The sequence below is a fragment of the Pyrenophora tritici-repentis genome, chromosome 9 (genome assembly GCF_003171515.1).
Source record: "Pyrenophora tritici-repentis strain M4 chromosome 9, whole genome shotgun sequence".
NCBI classification, from domain to species: domain Eukaryota; kingdom Fungi; phylum Ascomycota; class Dothideomycetes; order Pleosporales; family Pleosporaceae; genus Pyrenophora; species Pyrenophora tritici-repentis.
Genome location: NC_089398.1, coordinates 1,559,225 through 1,573,993, shown reverse-complemented (window position 1 = coordinate 1,573,993; position 14,769 = coordinate 1,559,225). Strand labels below are relative to the sequence as shown.

The window sequence follows — 14,769 nt, the reverse complement described above, 5'->3', positions numbered from 1 at the left end:
TAGCTCTAATACGACATGATGATTCTCCCCAACCTTGACGCTTGACAGGTTATAAGCCCTCACCCGCTCCCGTAATCGCTCACGATAATTCTATCAGATATTTTGACGACCCGCGCGCCTCATCACGATCATCACCCTCCCCGCCGAAACAGCTCAGTGACGACGCAATCGCGCGCCACTATAGCAATCGCCACCTCGCAGCTTGCAGCTCATCGATCGCTTGGACGACGACGAGCTCCTCGCTACTCACAGCCAAAAATCGCCAGCCGAACGATCTTCGACGTCCGCCGCGATGGCAACTCACACATCCTCCACAGCTGTCACCGCGCGCCTTGCAGCCGACGGCAAAAACTGGAAAGACTAGATTAAACAACTCATCAATTACGCAGCCGCTGATGGCGCTGTAGCCGTCCTAGATGGCGCTCCGCGCCCAGAATTTAACGCTACAGACGACAAGTATCGCATTACCGCCATGCAGCGCCCGGTCACTCATCCATTAGGCACCTCAGCAGACGTTATCTAAGCCGAGCTTGACCGTGTCGGCAAGCTTAACAAGACTATAGGACCGTTCAATAATGAGGCTCGACAGCTACTTAAAGAGGACAAGCTTGCGCTTGACTTATGGGTCGCCCGAGATGCCCGACTCCAAAACACCATACTCTCATCAATTGACAAGCCTCTCGTAGCTCAGGTGCGCACTTGCCCCACCGCCCACGATATGTACAAGGCTCTCAAGGACCTCAACAGCAACGGTGACTACGCCAATGCTGCTCTCGCGTGGACTGCCTTCATCGACCTCCGCGCTGAGACCCAACCCACAGTCCGCAACTATATTGGAAAGTTTCGCGAGACGATCAATGATATCACGGTACAAGGCATCACACTTGGATGGAAGAAGCCTTCAGCAGTACCTGGTACATCCGCCGACCGCGACGTCGAAGACCTGCTCATCATCCACTTCCTTCACGGCTTAGCTCGTGTACTCCCACAGTGGGTAGAAGCTCGCAATAACGACCTCCGTCAAGGCCATACATGGTCTGTTGACACGCTCGTGGCGTCACTCGAGGATCACCTACGCCATGCCCTAGATGAGCCCGTGAAGACTTTTCTCTCCGTCTCTAAACAAGCGGAGGAGAAGCGCGTTCTCACACGCCTAAATGGCCGCGGCAATGGCAACAACAGCAACTAGAACTCTACTCCCACTCCTTCGTCTCTGCCGACGCGCAATAACAACCAACAGAAGCGTACTCCTCAGCCTGTTGGAATGTGCGATCACTGCAAGCGAGAGCACCTAGGACCTAATGAGCTTTGCTAGAAACTTCACCCTTCTCTCACCCCAGATAACGTTAAGAAGCGCACCGCAGACAATGCCGCTAAGAAGGCCGCAGCTGCAGCAGCTCGTACAAACGTTACAGTGGCCAAGAACAGCAACGACGACGATGCTGATCAGTACGATGCTCACTCATACGTGACAGTCGCCACCTTCGTCTCTCCGACTCTCCTCAAGAAGGCAGTCTCCAATCACGACTATCAACAGCGGTACTGCTATAACACCGCCGCCAACCAGCACGTCTTCAATAACCGCTCGAAGTTTCACGAATACGCTCTAATCGACAATGACGTACACGGTTCTACTGGATCAACCACCGCCGCCGGCGTTGGCACTGTACGCCTTGAAGTCGTCAAAGCTAACGGAACAATAGAGAAGATCTCACTCCAAAACGTCCTCTACTGCCCCGATTTTGCCACCAACGTTATCTCCTAAGCTCCATTCAAGCGCGCGGGAGTGTGGTATCACTTGGGTAAGGACAAATTGTACACTGCCTTAGATGAGGAGCTAGCTTACTTACTAGAGATCGACGGTATACCTAATTTTCTCGTAGTTACAGACTCTTCTAAGGCACCGGCCGCTCTCTTATACGCCTCTCTTGTTTGCTATCGAAGCTCTGCCGATGAGCCCTTATCTTCACAGCCAGCCACCGACTGGCATCATATTATGGGACACGCTGGAATAGACGCTATTAAGGATACTGCAAAAGTTGTACATGGGATGAAGCTCACTACTTCTACTGTTACTAACTGCGAACCCTGCGGCCTCTTTAAATTAAAGCGAAACATCTCTCGAATTTAACAAACTCCACCTAATACAGCACTTGGCAAGGTCTATGTCGATATCGTCGGCCCTATCATTACACCTGGAATAGATGGAGAGCGTTACTTCATGCCTATCACAGATGGCAAGTCACACCGACAGTGGCTATTCACATTAGACAGCCGCGCTGTACTAGGCCAGCAGCTTGTTAGTTGGTGCAAAGCTATGAAGGGCAAAGGCTTTACTATCACTATCTATACCGACAACGCTCGCGAGTTTATTAACGCCAGCAACAAGCAGTACTTTGATACCGTGGGTATCGAGGTAGTTACATCACCACCATATGATGCCACTCGCAATGGTGTTGCAGAGCGCGCCAACGGTATCACAGAGGATCGAACTCGCGGAGCTCTTATTGCAGCCAACTAGCTTCGCCCATGGTTCACGTTGTTCATGGAAGAGTTGCCCAACGATGAGCGGATCGAACGTTCCTGGTAGCTCTCGGCTTCTACTACGTTTGAGAAGTCTTGTGACTTTTGCGACGTAGTCTGAACGAGATATGTGAAAAGGTAGCGTGGTAGGATCTCCGTCAGTGATTGTATACGTGTGACCCTTCTTGCGCATATCTTCCGCGAAATCTATCAATATGTTCTGAAGCACAGCTCGCAAACGCTTTTGGTAGCCTTCTAAGGTCGAGGCGTCGCCGAAGAAAGAGTCTGAGTATTGCCTATCGATGGCAGCCCTGACAAGGGTACTAAAGGATTGACTAATTTGTAAGAGATACTGTCGCTGCTCTTACGCCGTAGCTTGCGATGCGCCGAGTTTTTCCAGTCTCTCTGTACATTCTTGAATTCCGCTTTTAATCTGTGTAAGCACATCAGGCAGCTGCGCCACAATGTAGTCTTTAAGGATCTTGCTAAGCCTAGACTGTGAGGGACGTCAATAGTTGAGATGACCGTATCTGTATTAAGTACTAAGTGAGATATTGCGTGCAGGTTCGAAGACCTGCGCGGGTCGAACTTTGGTGTTCGGCTGTGGCCTTCGCTTAAGGCGCACGGGCCACCTCGCTTACTAGAGGTCGCGGGTTTGATCCATGACACTACCCCCCCAAAAAAGAGAGCAAGTTCCAACGCTCGAACTGCCTTTTTTTTTTTTTTTTTTTTTTTGCCTAAAATTGTATACAAAGGAGATACCTATATCGCAAAACTGCTGCATACCAAGCGTGTCGCTTGCAGTGTCCATTCCATTACTACATTCTATTCCCGTTGTCTGTGCACAGTAATTATGGATCATCATCGTGGCGTGGTGACCTTAGCATCTTGTCTTAACAATAGTAACTTTGACAGTCTAGTCCTTGCCACGAGCACAGCGTCTATAAGTCCTATTTCTAGCACAACTTATCGACGCCCTCGATTATAGCAAGCACAACTATATTATCCCAGTCTTATTGTTGGTCTTGTCTGCTGTTGTCACCACTGGCTAGACACGACTAAGAGCGTGAAGTCGCATAACCAGCATATCTTGTTTGCCTGTGAGAGACTTAAACTTCCTGTGCATAGGCGGCTTGTTTGGGTGATCAAGGTGATAGCGCGTCACAGTGTCAGCGGAGTCCGCGAGGTTCATGTATGGTTCCCATGAAGGATTGTCGGGGCCGTCGGGATAGTTTGCCCATCGTACCAAGTATTGGAGCAGGCCTTGGGTAGTCTTGCCCTTGCGACCGCGGGCGGCAGGATCCTTAAGCTTCTTATTAATGCGGCAGTCTTCGATTGCTTCGACAGTGTATTCAGTGTCGTCTTCCACTTCTGGGTCGAACTCCGCAGGGACCTCAGGATCTTGTGTTTGTCCAGTAAGTGGGTTGTCGTCAACCAAGTGTAAGAGCCATGGGTGGAAGACATTGTGGATGCGCTTCATGTTAGCGGGAAGATCTAGCTCGTATGCGGTGTTGTTGATGGCGCGAACGATAGTAAAGGGACCGCGGTTCTTTAGGTCTAATGACGCGGAGGGTCTTTTCGTCCGTAGGTTGCGAGTGTCCAGCATCACTTGGTCGCCGACTTTGAAAGCTGGTGCGGGTAGCCTTCCTTCATTGGCGTATTCTGCTTGTTTTGCTTGCGCCCATTGCATTGAAGCTCGCAGCTCGTCCTGCAGCGTTTTCATGCGATCCGCGAAAGCGTCAGCGTTGAGACGTTCTTGTTGCGCAGGCGCAGTCAAGGTCGCAGCGCCTGGCGCTGGCGCAGGGGGTTCAATGCCACTCCGTGGGTTGTATCCTTTAGTCGCGAAGAAAGGCGACTTGCCAGTTGTGCTGCTGGTGCTGGAGTTGGCTTCGAATTCAGCTATTGGCAGAAAAAGCGCCCAGTTATCCTGCTCGTAGTTGACATAGGCGCGTAGGTATTGCTTGAGGTAGGAGTTCGCGTTCTCGGTTTGTCCGTCAGTCTGGGGATGGTGAGCGGTCGAGAACTTCGGGCGTACACCCAGACGCTGGCATAGTCGCTTCCAAAAGTAAGAGACAAACTGCGCTCCACGGTCTGAGATAATCTCCTCAGGAAAGCCCTCTTCTCGCCAGATGTATTCGATAAAGGCTACCACAAGGGCGTCGGTGGTCATACTAGCCATTGGGATGAACTTCTTCTTCTTGGTGAGTCGGTCGACTACCACGAGGATGTCAGTGAACGTTTGACCGTTATGCCTGCAGGGCGGCAGGTGAGTGATGAAGTCTATAGAGATGCTGGACCAGTATTTGCTGGGGATTGGTAGCGGATGCAGCAGCCCATGCTTGCCTTCTCGGTATGCTTTGCTCCTCTTGCAAGTCAGACACGCGCGTACATATTGCGCGACGTCCGTGGTCATCCTAGGCCAGTAATACCATCGCGACAGCTTGGAGTATAACTCATGTTTGCCGCTGTGGCCACCGCAGACGCTCTTGTGGGCTTGTTCAATAACTTGGGTGCGAACGGCGCCGGCGGGGACGTAGACCTTGTTGCGCACATAGAGTAGTTCGTCGGTGATCTCGCAATCGCCAAGTTCCAGCCTGAGGTGCTCTTCTCCATGTATGAGTTTGAACGGCAGGCGTCGTAGGCCGTCCTTCTTGGCTTTGACGATCGCCTGCAACACCTTATCATCCTTGTATGCTGCCTTGATATTGTCAAGCAGAGCATCAATAGTCAGCTCGTTGTTCGGTGGCGCGGGCACATTAATTGCGGCGGGCGTCTCGTTTGGTATCGCGGGCGCACTAGTTGCGGCGATTGGCGTTGTAATAGGCGAGATTGTAACGTTATCGGCTGCACAGAGCGATCTTTTGCTCGTGAGGTCATGGGAGACGCCGTTTTCTCCCCCTCAGGCTCGATGCCAGGCAGTGCGGCGAGGACGGCGTACCGTTCAGAGATGTTGTCTTCCTCGCTAAGTTGATACAGCATTTGCGCGACTGCGGGGATAGAGTCAGGAAGGGTGCGCTGTGTGATGAGATTTGCGAGGTAGACTGCATGGCGAGAACCTCCATCCTTGGCGATGTTGATGGTGCAGACGCGCGCTTCAGGATCGACTTGGTCAGGCTTGATGACTACCTGGAGTTGATGCCGACGGCGGATGTCGTCGGGTGACTCGGGTAGGTCGCCAGGACGCCTTGTCAAAGCGTCTGGCTTCGTGCCCTGCTTGCCTGGCCTGTACTTGATAATGAAGTTGAACTCTGCCATGAATTCCGCCCAACGGGCTTGGCGTCTGTTGAGGCGCTTTGTGGTCATAAAGGTCTGAAGGGCTTGATGGTCAGACAACACCATAATAGGATCATCAGTACCAGACAGCTCAAAGCGCCATTGCTCAAAGGCGTTGACAATAGCTAGGAGTTCCTTGTCGTATATCTCATAATTGCATTCCGCAGGGTTCATCTTGTGCGATAGGAAAGCAACTGGGCGGAGGACTCCTGTCGCGTCCTTCTGAGAGAGGATAGCTGCAGTAACGAAATCTGAGGCATCGGTTTCCAACCAAGTCTCTAGGTCAGGATCGAAGTGTGCAAGGACTCCTGCAGTCTTAAAGGCGTCCTTAAGTCGATGGAAAGCTTGTATAGCTTTGCTATCAGCGATGAGCGGGAACTGATGTCTCTGGTCCTTGCCTTCGCCATCCTTGCGCGTGAGTTCTGTCAAGGCTTTTGCGATGTAGGAGAAGCCTTTGATGAAGCGACGGTAGAAGTTGGCGAAACCAAGGAAAGACTGGACGTCTTTGACTGAGCGCGGTATTTGCCAGTCTAGTATAGTGGAGACCTTTTTTGGATCCATTTCGATGCCCTCTGTAGTGAGGATGAGGCCTAGGTACTTCACTTTCTTGACCTTGAATTTGCACTTCGTGGGATCAAGATGGAGGCCAGCGTCGCGTATCTTAGAGAGGACCTTGATGACGTCGGCTTCATGAACTGACTCGTCATCGTCGCAGGTGTATATAAGGACGTCGTCGAGGTAAGCTGTACAGATATCGTCAAGGTACTCGCGGAGTGTCTCATTGATAAAGGTCTGGAAAGTGCCAGGCGCATTGCAGAGGCCGAAGGGCATGACAACGTATTCGTATAGCCCATACCGAGTGAGAAAGGCTGTCTTTTCTTCATCGCCTTCTTTGATCCGAACAGTGTTGAATGCAGCCACAACGTCGACAATCGTCATCCATCGTACCTTGGCCATGCGGGCCAGCGTTTCCTTGATGGAGGGTGGAGCGTTGCGGTTCTTCTTGGTGATGGCGTTGAGCTGACGGTAGTCAACGCAGATGCGAAGTCCGCCACCTGGTTTCTTGACAACTAAGACAGGTGACGCGTACGGAGATGTGGACGGTCGGATGAATCCGCGTCCGAGCATGTCGTCGATGTAGGCCTTGATGGCCCTGGTCTCCGTTCGTGTGAGCCCATAGATCTTAGGCTTGTGAATGCGTCCGTCGGTGTCAATCTCATGGTCAACGCCTTCGCGATGAGGTGCCAACTTCCCTGCTTGTATAGGACTGAACAAGTCTGGCATCTTGCTGTACAACCAGTCTGGCACCAGTTTGCGGATCTCCGCTTCCGTCATATGTGGACTCTCCATCTTGTTCATATAGTGGTCGTAGTCCTCTTGTGTGACGGCGGCGAGGCGGGCGATGTTGCGTTTGAAGGAGTCTAAATCGCAATCGTTATTGTCGTCTGGAGGGTCAGCAAGCTTCTCCCAGTCTTGTGGTTCGACCCAGATGGCTTCGTCTGGGTTGTGCGCAGCCATGAGGTAGGCGGCCTTGGCGGTGATAATGCAGATCTCGCCCACGGGCGTGGTTTGCCGAGATTCTGAAAGTGATGGAGTCTTGCCGTCGCCGTATACTGTCTCAGGGAGACCGTGGTCGAGACAACATGAAGTACAATGTGAAGAAGAGAACTTCATGCTCCGCGGTGAGAAGGTGAGACCGGGGTCGTGGTCTTCCAGCCAAGTCATACCAAGGATAAGATCAAAGTCTCCTACGTCAGCGACGAAGCACACGACTGGTGATAAGTGGCTGCCGTGTTTGACTTGGATTTCCACGGCTTCATTCAATGTATCAACAACCTTCCCATCCGCGAGAGAAAGCTGGATAGGTGAAGAGGTAGACATTATGGGCAGGCCCATGGCTTTAGCCCATCGCCTGTTCACAAAGGAAGCGCTAGCGCCTGTGTCGATAAGAGTAGTTGTCTTTTTCCATTCCTTAGAAGAAGTGAGGGTGTAGGAGTCGTAACGTAGTTGTTTAGTAGATCGAAGATGGCCCTTAACGGCGATCGCAGAGATGTAGTGGTCTTGGACGTCTTGTGAGTTGTCCTGATCTCCGACTTCTGGAGATAGTATCCTGGCGGCAGCGACCTTGAGACGGTTATGGTTTTCTCGCGTCTCGCGGTTCTGTTGTATGTCCTTGCGCCAGTCTAGCTCCTGAATGCGACTGTTATCAGGAGCGTCTAGTTTTCCGAAACTGGCTCGCCCATGTCGTCCAACTCAGGCTCCTCTTCAGTGGAAGCATTAGAGTCGTCGTCTTCGGCGTCGAAGTCCGCTCCCATAGCATAGAGATGCATACTACTAAGCTTAGGCTTGATTTGGTCCCAGTCTAAGATTGCGCAACCCTTCTTATCGCGCGCCTGGTGACCAGTCTCGCCACAACGGAAGCAGACCTTAGCCTTAGCCATTGCGTCCTTCTGCCACTCTGTGCGCGTCGTAGTAGCTTCGCGATGTTGTCCTCGGCCAGAGCGAGCCTTTCGTGCAGGATTACGATCATTTGGGGAGCGCGTGCGCGGCTTGGTGCGAGGTTTGTCAGCAGCGGTCTTGCCTTGATTAATCTGTTTCTGTGTTAGATCAGACTTGCGGGCGGCGTCAAGGAACTTGACAAGAGCATTCTCTTGCTCATCGTCAAAGGCGTGTGAGGCGGCGGCGGCGAGGCCAGGTCGCAGGAAAGCGCGAGCGTGGCCAATCATGGCGCTGTCTGGAAGCTTCACTAGGCGACACACGCTCATAAAGCGCCCACGCCAATCTGCAAAGGATTCAGACGATCCCATCTTGAGAGAGCCATCAGCGAGTTGCGACTGTGCTTCTGAGACCTTCTCGTAGGTAGAGCGCGCGTAGTATGGGTCCAGTCCTTCAAGAAGGTCCAAGTAGTGTTCGAACTTGAGATCGTCAATATATTGCCATGCTGCGCCGTCCACCTTCATCTCCAAGTAGGCCAATTGCTTGTCTTCAGGCAGAGATTCGCACTTCTGGATGGCTGACCGACGCCACTTGTCGTAGTTCTTGGTATCATCGTTGCCTTTCCAGACTTCAATGTCGGGGAGCTTAAAGGAAAGGCTTAGACCTCCAACTGTGGACGCTGCCTGTTGTACTGATTGCTGGCCGTTGTATGGAGGAGGGATATATCGGTGAGGATCTTGGTTCAACGGATTCGCGCGATCTCGGCGGGAGCGGGAGCGCGATCTTGAGTGAGAGTCGCCGCGAGGGCGAGGCGCAGGCCGAGTAACAACAGGAGTGGCTTGTCGGCTAGGATACGGGTTAGGTGATGCAGTGCGGCGATCTGTACGGCGCTCAGGTGACTCGTGTCGTCGGTTGCGCTGAGTAGATAGATGACTGTTACGACCGCGGTCCTCGCGACGCTGCAAGGTGTACGGGCGGAAGTTATGATCATATCGCTGAAGGCGCGCAACAACGTCATTGTACTCACGCTGTTGCTGAGTTAGAGAGGTCTCTAGCTTGCGGGTATTCTCAGTAGCTTGGACAAGTTGTTCTTCAAGTGCGCAGTTCTGGGCGACCACATCTTCGTAGTCGGCGTCGCGTTCTGCGCGCTGCTGGTGATAGCGGTCTGCGCGGGCGCGCTCTTCCTGGTGCTTCCTGAAGAACTCCTCGTACAGGCCGTGGAACTTAATGGACTGCGCTTCTTCGTGTTTCCAGTCCTCATACCAGTCTTGGTGAGTAGGGTTAGTGCAACCGGCGGTCTTGGAGGATGAAGGACGATAAAAGCGCTCGACCTCTAGCTTAAGCTCATTACGCTCTCGGTTGGTGTGTTCCAACTCAGCATTAGTAGTCTCAATAGTCTCAGTCAGCTTTGAGACTTCCTTCTCGTACCAGCTAAGCTTAGCTTCAGCCTTAGTGATGCGAAGGCGTAAGCGGTTAACAGCGGCTTCGTGAGCTTCCTTGGTTATTGCATCGATGTTCGCGTCCAGGATAGGAGCGCAAGCAGCGGCGAACTTCATGAGCTCAATAGCTAGAGAGCGCAGGAACGCGGTGTTTGAAGTGGCTAGCTCCAATAAGTCGTCGTCAGTGCAGACGGGGACTTGGAATTCTTCCAGGGGAGATTCTCGGCCTAGGTACAGCTCAAATTCATCCTCAGTCTCGTTTTGTACAATAGTGATGAACGTGAACTCAGAGTGAGTAATCTTGGCAGACAAGACGTTCTTGTTTCTGAGGGATTGGAGTCGACAACTGCCAACTATAACATCGTAGATGTCGGCAGGGTCGTGTGGTACCATTGTGGGCTCTTGGCTGTCTCCTTCTGTAACTGGAAGTGCGGGGTAGCCGAAGGTGCTTCGACGGCCTGGTTCGGATCGACGAACAGGCTCATGCTTAGGAGCGGGGCCTTGGCTAATAGTTTGTTGGGTGTCGGATGCAGTATCCTTAGGTCGCTCGCGGCTGGAGTCTTGGCTGCGGGGGTCGCGGGCGCTTTGTCTTTGCGCTTCTTGCGGCCAATAGGGAAGTCAGTCACGCTGGGCTGTGGAGGAGGCTGCATGTCGCTAGATCGGCGGGGGTGGCGGCCGCCGGTAGAGACGTTGTCGCTAATGGCGTTGATAGTTCTAAACATTTAAGGTGTTGGGTGTGGTTAATGTAGGTGGAGAAAGAGAGTGGTTATGATTGTGAGAGAGTGCGTCAAATGTGGGCGGGGAGCACAGCTGATTATTTGCTGTCACACTCCTGACTCCTTGCTCGAAGTAAAGCGGTGAGCCAAACCGTCTACCAGTCACCAAGGTGATGCGATACCGTCGCAATCGTTCCAGTGCAATCGCGATACTCTCAATCGCGACGCGGTACTGGCAACGTCCTTCGATGATGGGCTTCCAGCACAACACGCCTTCCGCTGTCAGCACAATAGCTTGTATCGCGCGCGTACGAGGGCCAATGACAATTGAGTTCCACTCCGCAGTCGTATAACAGAGCCTCAAAGTCCCAGTTGGCGGCGCGCGAGCTATCCTGATGCGGGTCTGTGACCGAAGATGGGGGACGAGTTGTCGCCGTCTCAGCCGCGGGGTTGCGGGGTTGCTGTCACGAGCAATACTGATTGCGCGCTGAGTTCTTCGGTGCGGTCACTTTCCGCGCGTGTCCTAGGTACCGTATGGTAGACGCAATATAGTGTGAGGGACGTCAATAGTTGAGATGACCGTATCTGTATTAAGTACTAAGTGAGATATTGCGTGCAGGTTCGAAGACCTGCGCGGGTCGAACTTTGGTGTTCGGCTGTGGCCTTCGCTTAAGGCGCACGGGCCACCTCGCTTACTAGAGGTCGCGGGTTTGATCCATGACAATATTAGTGGGGCACGGCGGACGAATAATAGCATTGTACAAGTCGCTAGCTAAGAAAAGCCTGTAGTAAGTAAAAGAGAGTTAAATAACTTATTTGCTATTTAAATCTCTTATTATAAAGCCCACTTCACTTACCTTACGGTTCCCATCCACCTCACCATTCTCATCTACTTCACCGTTCAACTCCCACTCTAGCTGCATTCTATGCTTTACACAGCCTCTCTGCGGACTACAGTACGTTTGATTCTCTTAACTTCTCTTACGCTATATTCATACAAATACTCGCGCCAGCTAGCTCGATCGTACGTCTACACCTAGAACCCAAAAAACACACTTAAGGACGTGCTAGCTAGCGGGAGTCTACTTTAAAAGTTAAACTTAATTACTTCTACATCTTCTATTTCTTATCCTCTAATATTGCATTAGTAACTTTATTACTTTAACTCGTAGCACGATCGTTACACTATCAACAATAGCTTAGGGAAAGGCACAAAATCGTAGAAAAAGTGCGAAGACTTCGTAGATGTTTCCGTCGCTTTATTAGGATGTTGTGAGTGCAGTCTCTAATAAGATCGCCTCACCACACTTTTATATAAATAATAGCGACAGCGGTGTCTATAACACATACTTAACCTACGTTATAAGCACGTTTGTGTACAACAACAGTATATGTGCTAATTATAGCTAGGCTAGTAAGAAGGTAGCTATATTAATTAGGGGATATCTAAGGAATAGGTACAATGCTGTAGTGTTTAATCAGCGCTGCAAGTCTTGCAACAAGCTAGGCACCTTAAAGGTAGACGAGGAGTCGTATGTCGATCGAGTCGCATATAAGCTTAAGAAGTAGGCAAGAGTTCGAATAGAGAAACCGTCCTTTAGTTAAAAAAAGGGACTGCCGCATAAGTCCGAGCTATATAAGGGCTGCAAGAGAGGTGTTTATAAAGAAACATAGCTCAAAGTACTATTAGATATTACGAGCTTAGGGCTAATGGTAAGCTGCACTCTTGTATTACTTTATAATACACTAGAAAGCTAATCTCCGACTGCAGAAGAGAGCTAGTGTTAAGCAGGTTAGCGTTTAGGTACTATATCCTTTAGACTTACTAATTAGTTCTAAAAGTAATGCTGCTGCTTTAAGACGCTTTTTTGTTAGCTATCTAGGATTCTGCTGCTATTCTAGGCTGCTTTAAGGGATAATGTTACTCAATTTATTATGTCATGGTTTGGAACCTTGGTGTTCTGAGCACGGACCACGCCGGCGCCTCGGGTGCCGAGGCCCCGCTGCCCCACACATGTATTTAATTCTACCGAAGTTTCTTAGAAACTCGGTACTGCAAAAACTTTGTAATTCAACACAGTTTTAAATATCTGATCCTGTGAGACCCTAACATATTAGAAGGCGGTAGTTTAGAATTGTAACAAATAGAAGGAAGATGTATTTAAGTTAACAAAGTATAATAAGAGTTTACAGCTACGATGCAACCCCTACTAATCAATTACTTACTCTATACTGTCTAACTTGACAGCCTCTGTCAGCTCTGTGATGCAGGAAGTGATGCGCGACGCCTTTTTAATGATAGTAGATAGAGATGATAGAGATGAAGGCGTCGACATAGCCGTGATGTTGAGATAGTCTGTTTGGGCTAGGATCTATCTAAGCGAGCTTGTTCCGCCAAAGCCGCAAGACGCTAACCATACTAAATACGTGGCTGTTAGGGTCTCACAGGATCAGATATTTAAAACTGTGTTGAATTACAAAGTTTTTGCAGTACCGAGTTTCTAAGAAACTTCGGTAGAATTAAATACATGTGTGGGGCAGCGGGGCCTCGGCACCCGAGGCGCCGGCGTGGTCCGTGCTCAGAACACCAAGGTTCCAAACCATGACATGGCTGCCAGCACTTTTCAGAGCGAATTTGGGGCAGTCTATTAAGAATTAGAAGAAGCTACTTTAGCTTTTATGATAGTTGGGATGACACCGATCAGATTCGTTCAAGAGTGGGATCATTGATTGCTCTAAGGACCAGAAAGATCAGACGGCTGGTCCGGTATTTGTACATGATGGATCAGTCCCTTGGCACGGATCCGGAGTCTCAAAGACCCGATCCGATCACGTGATCATCCGACGTCCAACATCAAGTCCATTTCCGCGACAGCTTTTATTACTAGCACTAGAATCGGAACAAGAAAATGGTACCAAGGACAGCTACCAGACGACACACAGAGAGACACTGTATAAAACTAAAAAACACTGCCTTCCCCTTTGCCATAAGAGCCCGCTGCTACATCTCTTTCTATTCACCAAACTGCTCTTTAGCACCAGGCACTAGCTAGACACCGAGTATCTAGCTAGAAGCAATCCTAAACTGCCATAGCCAAACAAACACCCAAACTGTACGATAAACAAAACCAGATAGAACGGCCCTCGGCCCAGTCCTACATAGTCTCTGACTGAAAAAGGACTCAAATGGAATAATAATAATATTAAGAATTAGTACTTGTGGTAAGAAACTTCCTCTGCTTCTTGCAGACTCAAGACTTTGTCTTTGAACCATAGCAGAAAAGTCTCCGGTATCCACACACTCAACAAGTACCGAATATAATAACAACTATTAATAGTCCTTGTGCATCTAATACTAATAAGAAACTTAGTAATATCCACAGCCGTCTCCTGATTGACAACCTAGTACAGCCACCACTTATGCCCAAATACAATCAAGCCTAACAAAGGCGTGCACACCAGTTTTTCTGTGAGTCGTAATACAGCGACCCGATTCTGCCACGCGGCCACCTACATGCCTAGCTTAAACCTAGCGTCCTCTTCTTTATAGAAACCCTTCTTTGTTTTAATAGATATAGCGGTGGGCTTTTTATAAGCTTCGTTGAGCGTCTAATTAATAGAGAGGAACTGCGGGGATTCGTGGAGGAGGAGCCCATAAATAGCGGATTCGAGAGAAGAACTATAGGGAGGGACGAGATTAATAGAGAAGTTAACAATCTTAGGGCCAGAGGGATCGTCCTTGTAGGGCGGGGCGAAGTTAGGGATAGGCTTTGCCGAAGTTCTAGACACAGGTTAATTAAGCAAATATATTCGGTAAGAGAGACAAATATATTAATCAATTCGAAGCGTGATTTAAAGGGCCGTAAGGCATATAACAAGATTCGATCGTGTACTTTAGTGTTCTATCGTGCCTGTTGGGAATCGAACCTGCGGTAGATAAGGCAGCTGGTTGCTGCATGCACGAGCTTGGATTACACGGCTGACTAAGCCGTGTGGTCCGAGCTCTAGCTGCTGCCTTACTGCCGACCTCCCTCCACCTCCATAGAACAACAAGAACAATCACAATCATTTCAACTCGTTGCAACGAAGGTGATTCCGATACCTTAGCCGTATCAACACTGATCAGTGGTTGCTACACCACAGATCGGCTAGATATCTGACAAGGAGACCCATCAGCTCTTTTGCTGTGTAGTCTTGGCCAAGAAGCGACTCCTCCTACCTCACAGTAGCAAGGAGTGCGAAGTACAGCACCGCCCGCAGAGACTACCTATCAAGGTAGCGCTTTCGCCGACAGTTCTGAAGGAGATCTTGAACGAAAAGATCTGCGTCAACCACGCACAAAAACAACTGACAACGCCTGCAACTAACAGCAAACAATCGAC

The 14,769-nt window shown here is 50.2% G+C and overlaps 4 protein-coding genes across 4 annotated transcripts; 2 read left to right on the top strand and 2 right to left on the bottom strand.

Moving 5' to 3' along the window:
* Nucleotides 1-718: 718 nt before the first annotated feature.
* Nucleotides 719-1,765, top strand: PtrM4_149740 (SOG2 domain containing protein; the record flags this gene model as incomplete). The annotated part of the gene is made up of 3 exons (XM_066110009.1): nt 719-1,141; nt 1,190-1,258; nt 1,316-1,765. The coding sequence occupies 3 exons, from the start codon at nt 719-721 to the stop codon at nt 1,763-1,765; spliced, it is 942 nt and encodes a 313-aa protein (XP_065959992.1).
* Nucleotides 1,766-2,221: 456 nt separating this feature from the next.
* On the top strand, nt 2,222-2,521 carry PtrM4_149730 (putative transposon polyprotein integrase; the record flags this gene model as incomplete). Its single annotated transcript, XM_066110008.1, has 1 exon — nt 2,222-2,521. The coding sequence occupies one exon, from the start codon at nt 2,222-2,224 to the stop codon at nt 2,519-2,521; it is 300 nt and encodes a 99-aa protein (XP_065959991.1).
* Nucleotides 2,522-3,571: 1,050 nt separating this feature from the next.
* Nucleotides 3,572-4,246, bottom strand: PtrM4_149720 (Chromo domain containing protein; the record flags this gene model as incomplete). Its single annotated transcript, XM_066110007.1, has 1 exon — nt 3,572-4,246. One exon carries the CDS (start codon nt 4,244-4,246, stop codon nt 3,572-3,574), a length of 675 nt encoding a protein of 224 aa, XP_065959990.1.
* Nucleotides 4,247-4,358: 112 nt separating this feature from the next.
* On the bottom strand, nt 4,359-10,393 carry PtrM4_149710 (PRP38-assoc domain containing protein; the record flags this gene model as incomplete). The annotated part of the gene is made up of 5 exons (XM_066110006.1): nt 4,359-4,400; nt 4,466-5,381; nt 5,462-7,996; nt 8,050-10,017; nt 10,062-10,393. 5 exons carry the CDS (start codon nt 10,391-10,393, stop codon nt 4,359-4,361), a joined length of 5,793 nt encoding a protein of 1,930 aa, XP_065959989.1.
* Nucleotides 10,394-14,769: the final 4,376 nt, after the last annotated feature.